Genomic DNA, 19,145 nt, shown 5'->3' with positions numbered 1-19,145 from the left:
CAAGTGAATTCACATGTATCTAGATACATAACAAATCTCGTTCGCCTCCCTCACCACTCTCCTATGTATAATATGATATGCCAGATACATGTGAATCACACCAGATACATACAGTTACATGTATCTGATGTGTATCTTGTGTAATTCACATGTATTTGGGATACATAACGAATCTCGCTCGCCTCTCTCCCTATTTTAGTGTATCTGGTAGCAAAAATACATGCATCTAAGTGTATTTTTCTTAATATATGATAATAAATTCTTAATTAGTGGTAAGATACGTAATATTTTGAAAGTAAAGATCATAATAATATATATGGTAGTGAAGTATGTCTAGTTTCATTTTTTTCTTATAATAATAATTCATTTGAATTTCTTATTTTTCCTTTTTTGAACATTAATTTTGCAGATGGACAATGGTTAAAGGAGGCAAAATAATTAGAGCACCAATTATAAGATTTCCAGATGGATTTCACTTCAACGTCTCTCAGAAGAACCAATAAAATAATATTACTATCATTACTAGTTTATTGCAAAATTCCATTTTGTGATTCCCTTTTTTGTTTGTTTGTTTGTTTTGATCTTATTAAATAATTTATGAAGAAAATAATAATTTCTTGATGTACATATTTTGTACCCTCAAAAGTTCCATTTATGATTCCCTTTTTTTGTTTGTAGTGTACATTTGTTACTTAAAGAAATTATATACTTTCAATTAGTTCTTGGTTCAGTTTGGATCGGTTATTGGTTAAAATAAAAATCAAATCAAATCAAATAAAAAATAACCGTCGGTTTGGTTCAGTTTTTCTGGTTTTTCCGATTTGAAAGTAATAAATTTTTGGAGGGCATACGTATCTCGATAGACACAAACACCTAGCTAATACATGAACAATCCACAGAGAAAGCTACTATTGGTTCAATTAAACAATACTAAAATTATCATTACACAAACAAAGTGATTCAATTAAGAGAAAATGTGACTATCTTATATACACGATATACATGTATATAACTATTCGATGCAAAAAGTATATTCGAGCTCGATATCCACGATGGGACTCGAATCCACCGTGATAATTAGTATACATTTATAACTAACTAACACGATACACGACACACACACACACTCTATTAATTAATACAATATACATGTATATAATTGTTCGATGCAAAAAGTATATTCGAGCTCAATATTCACGATGGGACTCGAATCTGCCGTATTAATTAATATACATTTATAATTAACTAACACGATACACATATACAAAAGCTTAATGTAAAAAAGTATATATGAGCTCAACGACCACGATGGGAGTCGAAACCACTATGCTTATTAATTTAATACGATACATATATACAAAAGCTCAACGTAAAAAAGTATATCGAAACCACTATGTTCATTAATTTAACACACGATATACACGTAAAAAAAACGCGATGGAAAAAATATTTTAGAGCTCAACGTTCACGGTGGGACTCGAACCCACAATCTCCCGCTCCGGAGGCGAGCGCCTTATCCATTAGGCCACGCGAACTCTTTGATGCTACATTCTCCTACAAATATTATACAAACCATTTATCGAACTTCAAGAATCAACAGGCTGAAGAACAAGAAAACCAAATGCTTAAGCTCTTCTTGCTAAGGTTTTTGAGAAAAACCCTAATCCCTTTAGCAGAGAAGAGAGTGTTGAAAGCTCAAAAATGGTGTTTACAATATCATCAAACCCAGTTCAGTTTACACATAGTACTTCTTTAATTTCTCGACCCAATCGTTATCTCAAAAGTTCTGTTCCAGTTTCAAATTTATCATTTTCTTTCTTCAGGTAATTTTCTGTTGTTGTTTTGTAATGTATGGATTAGTTATATACAGCGAATTACAAAATGAATACTACCCATAATGCCTAATTCATGTTTTGCGATTCGTTTTTGTTGTTTCGTGTTGGAATTGCTGAAAATTGAATTGGGTTTTTGTAAAAAGTTGGATAAGATATGAAAGTGAGGTTTAACTGAAAAGGGTTCTTCGTAGAATCTTAATTGAACTCACCGAAGTGGGATTTTCATGTTATTGAAATTGGGGAATGTATGGATATGGACTATTCATATAAATGACCCCCAGCTAATTAGAGATTGATGGATAGTTAGTTGGTTGATATTTTGTTTAATTGTAACTGTAAAATGGCAATGGGGAGTGTTTTGGAGATTAAAGTTGGGGCCTTTTTAACCACTCGATTATGATTGCATTTCCTACTTAAAAAGATTGATATGTAGTTGATTGATTGATCATAAATGTAAATGGCAATGGGGGGTGTTGGAGATTAAAGTTGCGGCCTTTTTAACTACTTGATTATGATTACATTTCCTCCTCCTGAGATTGATGTTTAGTTGATTGATTGATCATAACTTTAAAATGGCAACGGGGGTGTTGGATATTAAAAGGTTGTGGCCTTTTAAACTACCTAATTACAATTGCATTTTCTCCTTTATAGAGAATGACGTGTAGTTGATTGATTGATCATAAATGTAAAATGGCAATGGGGGGAGTGTTGGAGATTAAAGTTGCAGCATTTTTACTGCTTTATTATGATTACATTTCCTCCTTCTGAGATTGTTGTGTAATTGATTGATTGATCATAAATGTAAAATGGCAATGGGGGGAGTGTTGGAGATTAAAGTTGCAGCATTTTTACTGCTTTATTATGATTACATTTCCTCCTTCTGAGATTGTTGTGTAATTGATTGATTGATCATAGCTGTAAATTGGCAATGGGGGGTGTTGGAGATTAAGTTGCAGCTTTTTAACTACCTGATTATGATTGCATTACCTCCTATATAGAGAATGACGTGTAGTTGATTAATTGATCATAACTGTAAAATGGCAATGGGGGGAGTGTTGGAGATTAAAGTTGCAGCATTTTTACTGCTTGATTATGATTGCATTTCCTCCTTCTAGCAATTGACTGTGTGATCAGACATGAATACATCAGGTTTTCCGTAAAATCTCAACTGAATAAAAGGATGGTCTGTGCTGCTGCTTCAGCTGCTGGAAGTTCTAGTTCGAGTGATGACTCAAATCCTTATGAGGTAATTTAGAGTTATCTCATTTGGACACGAGAAATGCTTATAAGGTTCAGCTCCTCTAGTGAGGGGTGTACATCTCTGGTCCTTTGTGCTAAACTGTTTTTGTACAGGTTCTGGGTGTAAACCCTATTGAGGGATTTGACATGGTTAAGGCAGCATATGCAAGAAGAAGGAAAGATGCTGAGCGGAGGGGTGATGAAGCAACTCTTGCTCAGGTAGCTTATGCTTGGCAATCTCTCTCTAACTCACTTTCCTTCTTCTTAATGTTTGATTGTTGTTAGGAGTGAGCACTCAATGTAAGCTTTTTAAATTTTTTGTTTCAGTTGGAGAAGGCTTATGACAAAATCATGATGTCACAGTTAACGAAAAGGAAGCAGGGTGTCACCTTTGGCTCTTTTAAGGTTTTTTTTTCTTTGGTTTTAAAGCGCTGAAATCTTATTAGCATGCAGTTTTGGCAATATTTGTTCACTCTTGGGGTTTTGTAAATATTTTGTATTCTCTGTTCATGTTATGTAATTGGGGGGGGGGGGTATTTTTATTAAGATCCTTATAGTCATTTTATTATTTTTCTTTTCTATTGTCATAAATTTTCCCCACCTTTTACTCTATGAAAATAGAATTGCTCTTCTATCCCTGGATTAATTGCAAGGGTTATCTAAATAATTTTATTTATGACGTTCTATTTGTCTAAGATTTGGCTGTTTAGCTTTGTTTAGGGGCAGATATTGATTTCTCTTATAAGTTTGTTATTTTTAAATTCAGGTATCTAAAGAGGTACGATATGCTGATAAGCAGCCTATTGTGCCATGGGGTCCACGGTACATATTCTGCCAATAATGCTTTCATGACAATAGCTCTCTGAAACTAGATAGTTTTCTTGCTTGCAACTATACGTAATTGACACTTAATTTTCAATGATTTAACAATTAGTATAAATTACATTTGCTGAATTTAGTTGGCAGTTGTGTAATTAACACATACATGCATTAACCCTTCGGGGTGGCCCAGTGGTTTGGGCTTGGGACTTCCATGTTGGAGGTCTCAAGTTCGAAACCCCTTGCCAGCAAAAGCAAGGGGTTTGCCTTCTGGGTTGAGCTTGTCGCACCGGGCTTGCCTAGTGCGGGTTACCTCTCCTATGTGGTTTGCGAGCTATTGCATAGGAGCGGGGGTTTTACCCTGTGCGCACCCAAAGGGTAGCGGCTGCGAGTTTCCCTTGTCATAAAAAAAAAAAAAACATACATGCATTAACATCTTTACCACACATATAGGTAAATGCCTTACTGACTCAACCAAAGCTATTTGTATGCAAACATTTCAGTATGCTATTAGTTTCTCTTCTCCTTCCAGTCCTTGTCCTTCGAAACATCTCTGCTTCACATTTACTGGTAGGAAATTTATGCAGTAGATTATGTAATTTATTTTCCCTTTTTCAGTTATAAATTTTAATTGTGTTTTTTAACTTTATCATCGGTATGCTTTCAGGTTCACCAAATCTGATGACAAAGATATCAAGATCAACTTGGCAATTTCAGCTGTATTTGTAAGTAGTAAAATATTCATCCCTCCATTCCAATGTGGTTATCTTGTTTGGCTTTTAGGATGCTAGTTTACAAATTGTTGTAGTAAAATCATGGATAAATTCATATATAAGTGTGATTTAGAAAACTCAAAAAATTATATGAAAAATTCTGAAATTGGAAGTATTTTCCTTTCAAAATACAAAAATAGATATGGTTAACTTGAAAAGTGACAATCTTTTGAGACAGAGAGTAGTTATTCCGTCTTCTACAACGGCCTTCTTTTGATTTTTTTCTACTTTAATGTATCTATGGATCTGTTTTGTTTCTTTATTGGTTTTCTAGGTACCTGCCTATCCTCTTACAGTTTTAGTGTTAACTTTTATTAATTGGATAGTTTATATGTGCTTATTCGCATCATTATGGATCCTTGGATGTTTCATAATAGTCATGTATGGAAAGTACAGCTGCGGCAACTCCAAATATTGGTTTCCATTCAAGCATGGCTTGACCCTACATAAAGTGCATGAAAGCTTACTGATGCTTCAACCCGTCTCTACCTGTGTCCACTTCTATGAGTTCTTTTTCAAGTTCTGCACTTTTATTCTTTTGGTAATTAAGGAGTTCTATGGTCAGCCTTGGGGATCTTTTAAGGGTTACCACTATATAAAGTAACCAATCATCAGGAAGAACTGAATCAATGATTTTTTAGTACCTAAGAATTTGTGCTTGAAGGTTCAACCTTGCTTTAGCTGAACCTCCTTTGTTTAAGGCTTCAATCTCTTTGGTGATATTCTCTGTTTCTAAATACTTGATACCAAAAAAGGAAACTATGTATTCCAACGAGAAATGCTTCAAAAGTGCCAGATAAGTAGATAACAGCAGTAATTCACCGGATCTTCCGTCTACAAAAATGGAAGAGATGTATGTTAAGGTCGGCTTCATGAAAGCAAGAAAGGAAGCAAGTTCTGCCTTGCCAGAAAAAAAGAAAGATAACAGAAATAATTTGTTAATCATTGTCACCACTCTCTGTTAAATGCAGTTTTCATTCTTGATTTAATGAAATATTGATCTCGACTCCTAATGGTGCTCTGTTGTTTCATGTATTATCTTTTGCAGATAGCTTGGGTTTTTATAAATCGTAATGCTGAGTGGAAGCCTTTACAGTTTTTGGCCTTCGCCTTTGTATATAGGATATTTGAGAAATTAAAAGCATTTGAGCCTCCAACTCCCACGTTTACAGTAAGTATACTTAAAATAGCATTCCTGTCTTCTTCTGCTAGTGAATGCAATTGTATCTCCTAACATGTCCATCATCAATGTGAAATCTTACATGAAAATCAACATTTCTTTCTCATATTTTGCAATATATAACAGAGATTTATGTGGATTTTATGGGACTGTACATATTGCTTTTCAAGTGCATTCATCTTTCAGCTGGATTTTTTCAGGAGGAAGGCGAAGATGAAGGACGGATGATGAGGATGGGAAAAAGGCTGCTTCGTTCTCTTGCATTAGTTTTTGGTTGCATAGCTATTGCATCCTTGGTATGTTTTCTGTCAGAGTAATATAACCTGACTGTTCAATTTGTTGGTCCATCTGTAAAGTCATTTGAAAGAATCTAATTTTTGCTTTCTGAATCATCTCTCATCTTGGAATGTCCTACATAATTGTTGCCTTTTATTAAATTAAATCTCCGTTATTCATCTGTATAGGGATATACTGGCCTCCTCAATTTTATCGAGTATGCTGGTGGTTTCATACCTGTCTTTCTGTACAACAATCAGGTAAGAGAAGATCTTCCCATTGCAATCTCTACCACCGCTGCACAAACAAAAGGCTTCACAGACCTTCACATATCACAGATAGGATAACAATGTTTTATCATCTTTTTTCGGCATTTATGAGTGTGATTTCTCTGAATAGTTATGACTCCTCTTCATCTTATGAGTAGCTAAAGAAAAATTGCATTCAGTTAGTTTTACTTTACGTAAAGGAATTAAGGCTATGTTTAGTGGAGGAACTCGGTTCTCAAATATCCATGTGGCCGGAGGAGGTTGGATTGAATTTACTCTTAGATACACCATCAATTATATTTTCAATTTGCCATCTATTCTGTCTTAGGACCCGAAACTTCTAATTTAGCCTTCTCGGTGAATGACTCATTTGGTGACGTAGCAGATATACTAGGAAGGCTAAGGCATGTTTTTCCCTCTTGCATATACTTTTTTCGTGTATCCTGCTGCTTGCTTCTGTATACTTGTGCTAGGGTTATAATGTTGAATATATTCAGATTGTGCATTAGGTCCTCTTTTATCTCCACTCAACATGAATATGAAAACGAATAGGCAGGCATTAACCTCAACTTATACAATGCTTTATCCACGGTGTTGAATCTTTTACGCGTGCAGGAATTGCTTGTAACTGGATTCACAGCCGTCGTGCTTCACATCATTGCATCTTATTACAGATAGTCTACCTTCTACACTTGTTGAAGAAGAGATGCAGTTGCCTTGTGTTAGCTGTCAAATTTTGTAATTCTATTTGTTCCAGAAATTTCCCTTGTTTTGTCTATAGGATTGACCAGCTGTTGTAAGGATGCACCAAGTTTTGAGGATTCTAGGATTAAACAAGACCACAATCTTTCACAATTGATTGATGTTAATGTGGAAATATAAATGATAATGAGGAGGAAATATAACTTTTGACTGTGTGTCTGGTACAGAGTCGGAATTTAACCTTCAGGTTTTTAGCATTGAACACATTATTTTTTTGAAGTTATGAGTTCATATCTACTATTTATTGTAATTTTAATATATTTTTTACACAAAAAAATTTACGCTGCACCAAAAGTATTGGATTCATAAGAACTCGGTACAACAAATGACTAAAATAGAGAAATGTTTAACTTAGATACGTTCATATGTATCTCAATATGACTTTTGTGTTAGCCATTTATATTTTGTTTAAAACATAAATTGGTTATGTTTGCACAATATCTTAAAAAGGCCAAATTATAAATGACATCTCATAAAATGTGTAAATTACACTCAATGACCTCGTAAATTGGTGGTCTCAAATTTTGAGTTGTAGTTTTTGCTTGTAAGGCAGAAGTCAAAACTTATGATTAATTGAAAGATCTATCGTCTTAAAATATCTTGTATTTCTATCTTTATTGGCAAAAACTAGAACTTGTGCCTAAGTTTTGTCTTTGTTGTCCATTCGACGAAGTTCTAACTTTTACCTTTAAAGGCAAAACTTGCGTTCAATTAAACAAGTTCAATGTCTTGAAATATCCTTAACTTATGTCTTATAGGTAAAACTAATTTACATCCACAACTTATATTCGGTAGGCAACAAAAGCTTTTCCTAGTGAATTTTCTGAAGCAGAAGATATTTCTTCAATAATTGGTTGAGTGGAGCTGTAAAATCAAGATCACCCTACTGTAAGACCTAGAGTTGTCAAAATGGACCAGCCCAAGCCTCGGAAACCAAGGAATTTGAAGGGCTAGGGCAGGTCAACCCTTCATATGAAAGGGCCTTGAAATAGTCCATCCATCCCAACCCTAGAAGGGTTGCGGGCTAGCCTTTCTTTTCCCCCCCTTCATGTTTCTAATATTTTTTTTCTTTTGAATCTAAATTCAAACTTAAAATTTGTCAATAGTGGGTTGGGTTAGACCGGCCCCATGGGCTAACCCATTTTGACGGCTCAAGTAAAACCATTTGTGAATTTAAACCCAGTCAAAACGTTTTAAAGTTTAAGTTTTTCCCATCAGTAAACGAGGTCAAAAGTTTAAGACCATCCACTTTCGTGGTCATCTCTCTTATAAAGCATGAGAAAACTACCTTATTAGACATACAGTCATTACCATATATACTTGTTCTGTCTATATTTTCAAGTAATTGCGTATTTACCACTAATTAAGAGTTTCCTACCATATAATAGGAAGATACACCTAGATACATGCATATTTGCCGCCACATACACTAAAATAGGGAGAGAGGCGAGCGAGATAGTCATGGATATCATATACATGCGAATCACACTCTATGTATTAGGGATACCATATACATAGGAGAGTGGTGAGCGAAATGGGGGGGTGGCGAGGGAAATTTATATATACATCTCGAATATACCTGGATATAGTGTATCTAGAACAAATTACACCTAATTTAGACCTCATGTATTTCGAGATATATGTAGCTAGACGTATCTTGATGCACAAAAATCTGATAAGATTCGTAATATTACAAACTAGAGTATATCTAAGTAATTAACTCTTAAATTAGTGGAATTTCGGTAAGTCGAATTGTCATCCCATGCAAACAATCCATTTTTAAACCCAACAATTTATTGATGGGCCAAAATAAGCCCAGCCCAGCCTAAACTATCCAAACCCAAATTCCAAAACAAGTCGAATTTGGAGAACTCACCGAAAGGTCTAATGGAATCTCATCAGCTTCGGAGCTAAAAAGCGATTCCGAAATATCTTCTCGTCGGAGCGGAAAAACGTCGCCGCAGCCTGAATCTTCTCTATCGGAGTCTACGGGAAACCCTTATTTCTCGACGGTGTATAGATTTCAGCACATTGACAGACAAAATCTGAGGTATACTTCTCCAAAACCCTAGATTTCTCGGAGTCTCCCTTGGGAGACTGAAATAGTTAGCAAACATGAGGATTATGATAAAGGGAGGAGTATGGAAGAACACGGAGGATGAGATTCTGAAGGCGGCTGTGATGAAGTATGGGAAGAATCAGTGGGCTCGTATTTCTTCTTTGCTTGTTCGTAAATCTGCTAAGCAGTGTAAAGCTCGCTGGTATGAATGGCTCGATCCTTCAATTAAGAAGGTCAGTTGTTTTTTCTATTGAATAAAGCTTGTTTCTGAGTCATATGATGTTGTTGTTTGGTAGCTAGTAGATACATGTATAAGTTATGAGATAATTGTTTTATTATCTTACTTGGGGTAGAAAATGGAATAACTACTACCTGCATTACTAGGGTAGAAGATGGAATAACTAATACCTGCATTACTAATACCAAATGAGCTCTAAATGTTTGTTCATTGGTTTTGGTAAAAGGTTATGTGAAAACTGTTTTTGATTGGTAATTTTTGCTGTGGAGAGGGTATAGAAGTAGGTGACATATGCTCATAGTACCAGCTGCAGGATAGGTATGAGTATAGGTTTGAGTGTTAGATTTTGACGAATCAATGTTCAAGTGCCAAGGTAGGGGTAAGGTCTGCATGAACTATACCATCATAAGACCCCACACGTGGGATTATACCGGGCATGTTGTTGTAATGTTCAATTGTTGATTCAAAAGAGTGTCAGGAAGTGTGTTAAAGATGTCTGAGAAGGAAACCAGTTAGTGTGAAAGTTATTTCCCCCCAAAATAGAGTAAAATATTTAACATTTTCCACAGACCCTGACAACCAATTATTTAACATTCTAGTTCACTGGGTGTTGTTTTTTTTTCTTGCTTAGTTTAATGCGACATGCGAGTTATCTTTCTTTGTAATGTGTGATACCGTTATGTATTTGTTGATAGCTGTCACATTTCAGATTTCATCCCATTCCATTGTGAACTAGAAAAGTTCTGTTTTGTGAGCATACTGTGGCTTTGCCCCAGTTTGTTTTTGGCTTGATTACTGGCATACAAGATCTGAAACTTGTTTTCTGTGTGGAGATTTCTGTCTGAGTTTTTTCAATCTTTTTCTGTTATTTCGTTTATCAATGACATCTAATGATTTTCTGAATAGAGAAAGTGGAGAAGTCACAGATTTTCAAGTTTACCTCAAGACTGTCAGTAGGAACTTATGTTTTAGCTTAACCACTTCTTGACACAACTTACTGCTATTTTCTTCCAGACTGAATGGACTAGAGAGGAGGATGAAAAACTACTTCACCTTGCAAAACTCATGCCCACTCAATGGAGGACAATTGCGCCAATTGTTGGCCGTACACCATCACAGTGCCTTGAACGTTATGAGAAGCTTCTCGATGCAGCATGTACTAAGGATGAGAACTATGATCCTAATGATGATCCAAGAAAATTGAAGCCTGGAGAGATTGATCCTAACCCGGAATCCAAGCCTGCTCGTCCTGATCCTGTTGATATGGATGAGGACGAGAAAGAAATGCTTTCTGAAGCACGGGCTCGGTTGGCCAACACAAGAGGCAAGAAGGCTAAAAGGAAAGCCAGAGAAAAGCAGCTTGAAGAGGCGCGAAGGCTTGCTTCTTTACAGAAGAGGAGAGAACTCAAGGCTGCTGGAATAGATGTCCGTCAAAGGAAGAGAAAAAGGAGAGGTATTGATTACAATGCTGAAATCCCCTTTGAAAAGAAGCCTCCTCCAGGTTTCTATGATATCACTGAGGAAGACCGTCCAGTTGATCAACCTAAGTTTCCAACTACCATTGAGGAACTGGAAGGTGAAAGGAGAGTCGATAAGGAAGCTCGCCTAAGAAAGCAGGATGTTGCGAGGAATAAAATTGCAGAAAGGCAGGATGCCCCTACATCCATATTGCATGCGAACAAACTTAATGATCCAGAAGCAGTGAGGAAGAGGTCGAAACTGAATCTTCCTGCACCACAGATTCCAGATCATGAATTGGAGGCCATAGCAAAGATAGGTATTGCCAGTGATCTAATAGGGGGTGATGAACTGTCCGAAGGGAATGCTGCAACGCGTGCTCTTCTTGCAAATTATGCCCAGACACCACAGCATGCAATGACTCCTATGCGAACACCTCAAAGAACCCCATCAACTAAGCAAGACTCTATTATGATGGAAGCAGAAAATCAACGAAGATTGACTCAATCTCAAACACCATTACTTGGAGGTGATAATCCTTTGTTGCACCCCTCAGATTTCTCGGGTGTCACTCCCAAGAAAAGGGAGGTTCAAACTCCAAACCCACTTTTAACTCCATCAGCGACTCCTGGAGCCACGAGCCTTACTCCTAGAATTGGCATGACACCTTCGAGAGATTCTTATGGGATGACACCCAAAGGAACTCCCATGAGGGATGAGCTACACATTAATGAAGAAATGGATATGCATAATAATGCTAAACTGGGGCAATTTAATTCAAAAAAAGAATTGCTTTCTGGTTTGAAAAGCCTTCCTCAGCCCAAGAATGAGTACCAGATAGTCGTCCAACAACCTCCTGAAGAAAATGAAGAACCAGAAGAGAAGATCGAAGAAGACATGTCTGATAGGATTGCCAGGGAGAAGGCTGAAGAAGAAGCAAAGCGACAGGCATTACTCCGTAAAAGGTCAAAAGTATTGCAAAGGGAGCTCCCTAGACCTCCCATTGCTTCTCTAGAACTAATAAAGAGTTCCTTAATGAGAGCTGATGAAGACAAGAGCTCCTTTGTTCCTCCTACACTAATTGAGCAGGCTGATGAAATGATTAGAAAGGAACTTGTGTCCTTGCTAGAACATGATAATACCAAGTACCCTCTAGATGAGAAGCCAGAGAAGGAGAAGAAAAAGGGGGTCAAGCGAAAAATTGTTGCTGAACCTGCTATTGAGGATTTTGAGGAAGATGAATTAAAAGAGGTATGTTCATGTTACAGAGAGAAAAAAATGGTTTCCTTTACATTTTTTGTCGATTTATTTTTAAAATGAGGGCAAAATCCCAAGTTAACTTTGTACTTTTGAGCAGAAGAGTTTCAAATACATGTAAGACTTGAGAGTTGGTGTCACATAATACTAGAAAAGACAAAAGAGTTGTCTAAATTCCATAGAAAGCATTTGGAAAGTATTTTTTTAACATTACCATATAACCTTTTTGTATAAGAATTTCTGAAACTATTCCTACAATTGCTGATAATCCTGAAATATGGCTGAAAGAATTGAAGATTACAATAGGTTCAATTGGATCATCCAATACTATATTTGTGAAGTTATATTTAACTGTATGTAGTGTATATGTAGTATATATATATATGTTATACTTGACTCCACACTACACAAACTAGCTTACATGCTCAACTTTTTAGACCCTACTGCAGTCATGACACTATATGTGGTGTCCCAGCTTTGTTTTTGGTATTTGTTGTTATGAGGACGAGTTAACTGAAACTGGATATTTGAGTCTTTAGTTAAGACTTCAGACACCAAAAAAATGCCAATGGTGAATAGACTCTTTGTTCCTTTTATTGTGTGCTAATAGATGTGCCCTTTTCATTACCAAATTTGTGTGCAAACAATGATGTTTTTTGGAGTTTGTATGATTTTATCTTGAGCCTACTGCATTATTACTAACTCCATTCGTGCAGGCTGATGGATTGATCAAGGATGAAGCTCACTTTCTTCGTGTGGCAATGGGACATGAGAGTGAATCTCTTGATGAATTTGTCGAAGTACACAAAACAACTTTGAATGATATCATGTACTTTCCTACCCGGAATGCTTATGGTCTCTCAAGTGTTGCTGGAAACATGGAAAAGCTGGCTGCTTTGCAGAATGAGTTTGAGAATGTGAAGAAGAAAATGGATGATGATACTAAGAAAGCAACAAAACTTGAGCAAAAGATCAAAGTTCTTACTAATGGATATCAGGTACAATTTAGTGGTTTAATTGTTTAATCTGAATTAGTTGCCGCATCCTGTACATTTTTCTGTTTACTTCATTTGCTTAGAGGTTTTATTGCAAGGCATAGTTTTGTATCACTTCTGCAATCAGACAGGTTTCTGGTTCTTACACTGGATCTATTTTTGGCTACTCTAGTTTTTTGTTTGTTTTTCTTTTTTGACTATATGTTGAGAGTTGTGATGTAAGCTATAAATTCGAGCTAACTATTCATTGTGGATGAGCAGATACGAGCTGGAAAACTTTGGTCACAGATAGAGTCAACCTTTAAGAAAATGGACACTGCAGGGACAGAGCTTGAATGCTTCCGAGCATTACAAAAACAAGAGCAGCTAGCAGCATCCCACAGGATCAACAATATGTGGGAAGAAGTTCAGAAGCAAAAGGAGCTTGAGCGTACTTTACAGAAAAGGTACGGTGACCTCATAGCAGATACGCAAAAGATCCAGCATCTCATGGATGAGTATAGAATACAAGATCAAATGCAGGAAGAAATCGCAGCAAAAAATCGTGCTCTTGAGTTGGCCAAGGCAGAAATTGCAGAAAAGGAGAGTATACCATCTGCTGATGATGTGGAACCTTCAGGTACCGTACAGTGCTCCAATACAGAGGAAAATTCTGCTTCTGCCTCTCATGTACCAATAGAAGCTGATGTGCATGCAGAGCCTTCAGGTACCGACCAGTGCTCTAATGCTGAGGAAAATTCTGCTTCTATTGAAGCTGATAATGTGCATGTGGAGCCCTCAGGTACTAGCCAGTGCCCCATTGCAGAGGAAACTTCTGCTTCTGTCTCTCATGACACAACTCCTCAAGACGTTGAGGGACAGGTGCAAGTGGCTGACGTTTCCACAATGGATGCTGAAGCCCTAAGTGACCATGTACCTATGGAGGGTCAGCAAAACCTAGTAGAGGAGAGTAATACAGATGTCACTAAAACAGAAGACTCTACAGTAGCAGCAGGTGACGTGGATACTAAAACAGACGACTCTGTAGTAGTAGCAGGTGATGGTGAGGCTGATCCCAAAAACATGTAAGGTTCTACCGAGAAAGTGGTTGGTTGTTCGCTTGTTCTGTAATCCTGTTTTCCTACATTTTTGGAACCAAGTTTTGCTTCATTTCAAGAATATGTTGTATGGTTGGATGAAAATTCGAAATTGTCAAAATTTGAACTGTGGTTTAGCTACCTATGCTGGTATTTGCAAAATAATGAAACTGCATTTGCCTACCCTTTCCAATTTTTCTTGGGAATCAACTCTTTAGGTCCTTTATTCACTGTCTTCTATGGCTAGTTGCTTCTGGGTTTGTGTTACTGTAAATGTGAGCTTAGCTTTAACAAGTTTTCTGGTTAAAATTGAATGTTGTGGTTAACATTACTGTAAAAATAGCTTCTAATTGCAATTGATTTGGTTCCTTTCCCAACTTCCAAAAGACATGTATGTTCTTAAAAGGCAGAAATTTGTTTGACTATAAGGTCATCTTTTAATTGTAATGGCAACATTCAAATGGACACAAAGTTTCCAAGGTTATCATTCTGAGTTACTTGATATGTATTGGTGGGAAATAGTATAAATTTTGGTGGAATGGTTTGAGGTGACAGAGAGGTTAGGTTGTTGATAGGTTATTTGATATTTGTACAGATGCAACTATGCAAGATAGTAAGTATCTGATGAAATAATTGAACATAATATGTATCATTAGAATAGGTGATGAGAAGGTAGAGGTAACAGGGTAGTAGGTAGAGTTGCGCAATATCTAGAATAGTGGAAAAATAGTTGAGATATCTAGTGAACTAGTTCAGATGATGAAAATATAATAGATGTCTAACAAAATAGTTATGGTGAACGCAAGCTAACTAGGTGATGAAGAGGTAGTATGTGTCCCACTAAAATACATGTGGTTGGTGTAAGTTGACGAGGTGGTGAAGTGGTAATAGGTAGAGTTATTCAAATATCTAGAATAGTGGAAAAATAATAAATATTTCTAGTGAAATACCTTCGAATAATAAAAATATAGTAGGTGTCTAATAGAATAGTTATAGTGAGGATAAACTAGTGTGGTGATAAAGAGGTACTATGTGTCCACAAAAGGATAAAAATCATTCCGGCCAGAATAATTTGGCCATAATGGCCCAAACACATATTCACACTATAAACTAATTTTTATTTTGACAATTATACCATTCATTGTCAAATATACATTTTTTTTATCAACTTATGTATTAATTATGTTTCAATAAATGAGAAAGTTTTTCGATATATAGAAAATTGACTAATTTTCATATTTCTCTAACTTCCACACATATATGGTTTTTAATTTCTTTTAGAAATGTTATAAAATGACCAAAGACCAATACGTATGTATTTTTTTTTCCTTTCTAACTAAAAATCTATAAAGAATACAAAAATTAAATGGATAATTAGAAAAAAATAAATTAAAACTTAAATTACAAAATAAGCTCACTCATAAAATTAAATTCAAACTAATTTTAACTCACACTCATCTTCTTGTAAAGTCTATCATAGATGCGTCGATTTTTTCGCAACTATAAAAAATAAATTACAAATATGATCTCAAAAGAAAATAATTTTTTTTCTTTTCTCTCTTTTATTCCATTCTCACTCTTTCTTTTTATTTTTTATTTTTTTAAATAAAAAATATTCATAAAATGATAAGCGAATAAATCCACACAAATAAGATATTTAATACTAAAATTAATCTTTGAAATAATTTTTTTTAAAAACAAATCACTTGTGAGAAGTGTCAAATATATTACTGAACTTTGTGAGATGGATCATATATCCCTATATGAATTTTGTTTTAATAAAAAAATAAAATAAATAATTTTTATAAAAATCAAGCAATATGTTAAAAATTGACACATTATAAAAATTATTTAATTTATTTTTTATATTTAAATATTATTTAAAATTATACCAATAATGATATTTAAAACTCAAAACACTTTAGACATGGTGAATATCAATACATTATAAAAATTATAAAAATCATATAGTTTATATGTATTGACCCTAGTTAATAGCAACCCAAGATGTTTCGCGTCCATGTGTTGTGCCTATTTAATAACTTGAGATTGATTACTTATATTTATAAAGTATTAATATAACCTCTAATTAAGTAATTTTATTAATTATTATATTTAATAAATTTAAATCATATATTTAAAATAATGTAAATAATGATTGTTTACGTTATATCAAATCAAGAAATTTTTGTATATATATTTTTAATCATTTGCTTGATTAAGTTATATACTCTTCAATCTTGATAATTACAGTTAATAGAATTTTTTGATTATATAATTAAAAATATGCCTACATAAAGTTAATAGAATTTATTGATTATTTATATATATGATTTTATTGATATTTAATTAAGAATTGGGCTTAAATATTTATAAGCATATACAATACATACATATGCATATGATTTTATTTTTATTTTTGTTTTTATTTTAAAACATCTTCTTAATTAATATAATTGAATAAATAATTATATATTCGTGGTTAGAAATGGATAAATTTAATAATTACTGCAAAAATAATTCCATTTTCAAATGCTTGAATGGGATGATTCAATTGTAATACATATTGATTATTTTTTAAATTTAAAGTTTAAAGTTTAAATGGCTATTTTGTTATTTTACTGAAAATTAATACTTTCTTTTTTCTAATATATTTGTCTTATTCTCTTTTTTTAGTATGTTACGACAATAATGGTTTTTTTTTTACAACTCTTTAATTCTTTTACTTTCTTTTTTTTAGTGTATGTTATGAAAAGAAGTTTTTTTTTTTTTTTTTGACAACTCTTTAATTTTAACTCTTCAAATGACATGTAAGTCTTTAAGAGGTCGTTTGGTTTGAAGACAAGTTATGTTGGGATTAATGATAATTGAATAAGTTATGTTGAAGTTATTTTTTATTGGTTGTTTGGTTTTGTCAAGTATATGTGACATAGTTTTTAAAATTAAGTTGTTTGTTTACAAAAATATCCTCTGAAAATAATTTTTTTTTTATAAAAGAGGTCTAAGGGGGTACTTTTATTATTTTACATTTTTATCTCGAGATAAGTTATATCGGGATTAGTATTTCACCCACAAGTAAGGATAACTTATCTCAGTCATAATTATTAATCTTGTGAAAGTTATCTCATACTTTGTAACCAAGCAAAGAATTAAAGAGTACTAAAAACTTATCCCTGAATTATTTTTCTTTATCCATCACACTAAACGATCCCTAAGATTTAGGATTAGAAGACATTTGTTACATTTTATATATCTTTAATTTTAAATTATAAAATTCAAAGGCTTTTTTTTCGTCTTTAACTTCGTACTAAATTAAAAAACGATTATTATGTTTCGAAAATGACCTTTGATTCTTGCCCACTTAATTGAATCAGATGCAAAAAGTCATAAATGACTGGCCATTATACCAAGTGTTCGTGATTAACCAATCCAAAAGAAAAGACAACAATAAATAAATAAATAAATAAATGAATGAATAAAATAAAATAAAATAAAATAGAGCAAAAATAAATTTCTAATGGACAAGAAAGTTCTTACTTCCAAAACCAAACACGTCATTAAGTAACTCTACTATTTGGGCCAAGTAGGCAAATACCAATTTCTCCATCTCTTTCGAATTTTTAAAATAGACACATGTATCGTACGTGTTACTATCTACTCCAATCTCATATAAGAGTTTATCGATGTTTCTGTTAGTTGTTGGTAACTCACTGCGTTGTCAGAGATCACTATGCATAATTTAAAAACACATACATTAAATTGAGTTAACCACACATATATATATATGATCTCTTTACGTTACATCTATATACAATCAACTTCTACTTAGAAAATACATACACATACAGTTTGTCATAAATACATTCAGGTTTCGCTTTGAAAACACAATATCACATACTTAATACAACTAGCCACGCATACATGCTATAGTTATAAACATACATTGTATCCGAGCGATTTCAATGATATTATATGCGTGTTAATATAATATATTTAGTTACGTTTTGAAATCAAAATGCATGTACATTTTATAACTAAAGAAAATTTTACTACGAGTATTTTTTATATATCTAGACGCAAATAACGTTATTTAAAGAAATTTGTCCCTTTCAAATTATGCTTTTATGATTGTGGGCCCAAAAGGTGGAATGAAAAGCCCAAATGAAATTATAATTCCAGATTCGTTGGAGGTAGGCTCTTTCTTTATCTTCCAGCTCAGGTTAACATCATAAAGTTTTCAAAACATATCTTCTGACTTTTTTTCACACACAAAAAATCAAATAATAATATTAAAAATAAATTATGGTATTTCAAGTTGAAATTTTTAGGATTAAAAAAAATAGTTATGGTAATCTAGTTGAGCCATCAATTATCTTATGTGATTATTCATGTATTATTTATTCATTGCTTAACGATTTCGATTTTATTATGTGTAATAATCTAGGTATTATGATTATGTATAATAAAAAGAGTTGTTCATGATTATTAATTTCTATTTAGATTGTAAAAGGTTATGTTAACTATTTTCTATTTTTTCCACTTTTATTTAATTTATTGGATAAATTTCATATCTAGTCACACACATGACACAACTCACACTATAGAGCAAATGTGGAAAGATATTGATGGAGTAATAAATATTATCATAGTGCTTAAATGTTTATTCATATTAATCTAGTAAAAATTAAAAATAAAATAAAATATGGTTGAATAATCTTTTCTTTATTAAGAAAAAAGATGATAAATCTGTTTATCTATATTAATCTAGCAAAAAATAAAGAACCTTTAAAAATACGGTGAAAGAAGCTTTTTTCTTATCATTGTTGAATGATGAAGTAATAAATATATTATAATGCTCAATGGTTATATATATATATATATATATATATATATATATATATATACATAT

At 33.6% G+C, this 19,145-nt stretch overlaps 2 protein-coding genes and 1 non-coding gene across 4 annotated transcripts; 2 read left to right on the top strand and 1 right to left on the bottom strand.

Annotated features, from left to right (window-relative positions):
* Positions 1 to 1,462: 1,462 nt before the first annotated feature.
* On the bottom strand, positions 1,463 to 1,535 carry TRNAR-CCG (transfer RNA arginine (anticodon CCG)). The gene has a single exon. It is a non-coding gene; the product is annotated as a tRNA-Arg (tRNA).
* An 83-nt stretch (positions 1,536 to 1,618) lies between these two features.
* On the top strand, positions 1,619 to 7,337 carry LOC102589954 (uncharacterized). Of its 2 annotated transcripts, none has more exons than XM_006361366.2 (10): positions 1,619 to 1,823; positions 2,985 to 3,081; positions 3,189 to 3,293; positions 3,402 to 3,479; positions 3,841 to 3,896; positions 4,561 to 4,618; positions 5,715 to 5,837; positions 6,047 to 6,142; positions 6,311 to 6,382; positions 7,007 to 7,337. In XM_006361366.2, the coding sequence occupies exons 1-10, from the start codon at positions 1,702 to 1,704 to the stop codon at positions 7,067 to 7,069; spliced, it is 870 nt and encodes a 289-aa protein (XP_006361428.1). In that variant the 5' UTR covers positions 1,619 to 1,701; the 3' UTR covers positions 7,070 to 7,337. The 2 variants fall into 2 exon arrangements, with proteins under 2 accessions (XP_006361428.1, XP_006361427.1); XM_006361365.2 differs by having other exon boundaries at positions 1,620 to 1,823; positions 2,970 to 3,081.
* Positions 7,338 to 9,011: 1,674 nt separating this feature from the next.
* LOC102589616 (cell division cycle 5-like protein) lies at positions 9,012 to 14,446 on the top strand. Its single transcript, XM_006361364.2, has 4 exons — positions 9,012 to 9,445; positions 10,465 to 12,159; positions 12,882 to 13,163; positions 13,422 to 14,446. Exons 1-4 carry the CDS (start codon positions 9,269 to 9,271, stop codon positions 14,226 to 14,228), a joined length of 2,961 nt encoding a protein of 986 aa, XP_006361426.1. The 5' UTR covers positions 9,012 to 9,268; the 3' UTR covers positions 14,229 to 14,446.
* Positions 14,447 to 19,145: the final 4,699 nt, after the last annotated feature.

The sequence above is a fragment of the Solanum tuberosum genome, unplaced genomic scaffold (assembly GCF_000226075.1).
Source record: "Solanum tuberosum cultivar DM 1-3 516 R44 unplaced genomic scaffold, SolTub_3.0 scf00355, whole genome shotgun sequence".
Classification (NCBI taxonomy): domain Eukaryota; kingdom Viridiplantae; phylum Streptophyta; class Magnoliopsida; order Solanales; family Solanaceae; genus Solanum; species Solanum tuberosum.
This window is presented reverse-complemented; position numbering and strand designations above follow the sequence as displayed.

Bases quoted from the DNA above. Each gene is read 5' to 3' on its own strand.
- LOC102589954 (XM_006361365.2), top strand. From the start codon at position 1,702: ATGGTGTTTACAATATCATCAAACCCAGTTCAGTTTACACATAGTACT. The intron at 3,082-3,188 runs GTAATTTAGAGT...GTTTTTGTACAG, and splicing joins ATGACTCAAATCCTTATGAG to GTTCTGGGTGTAAACCCTAT. The intron at 4,619-5,714 runs GTAAGTAGTAAA...TATCTTTTGCAG, and splicing joins TGGCAATTTCAGCTGTATTT to ATAGCTTGGGTTTTTATAAA.
- LOC102589616 (XM_006361364.2), top strand. From the start codon at position 9,269: ATGAGGATTATGATAAAGGGAGGAGTATGGAAGAACACGGAGGATGAG. The intron at 9,446-10,464 runs GTCAGTTGTTTT...ATTTTCTTCCAG, and splicing joins TCGATCCTTCAATTAAGAAG to ACTGAATGGACTAGAGAGGA. The intron at 12,160-12,881 runs GTATGTTCATGT...CCATTCGTGCAG, and splicing joins AGGAAGATGAATTAAAAGAG to GCTGATGGATTGATCAAGGA.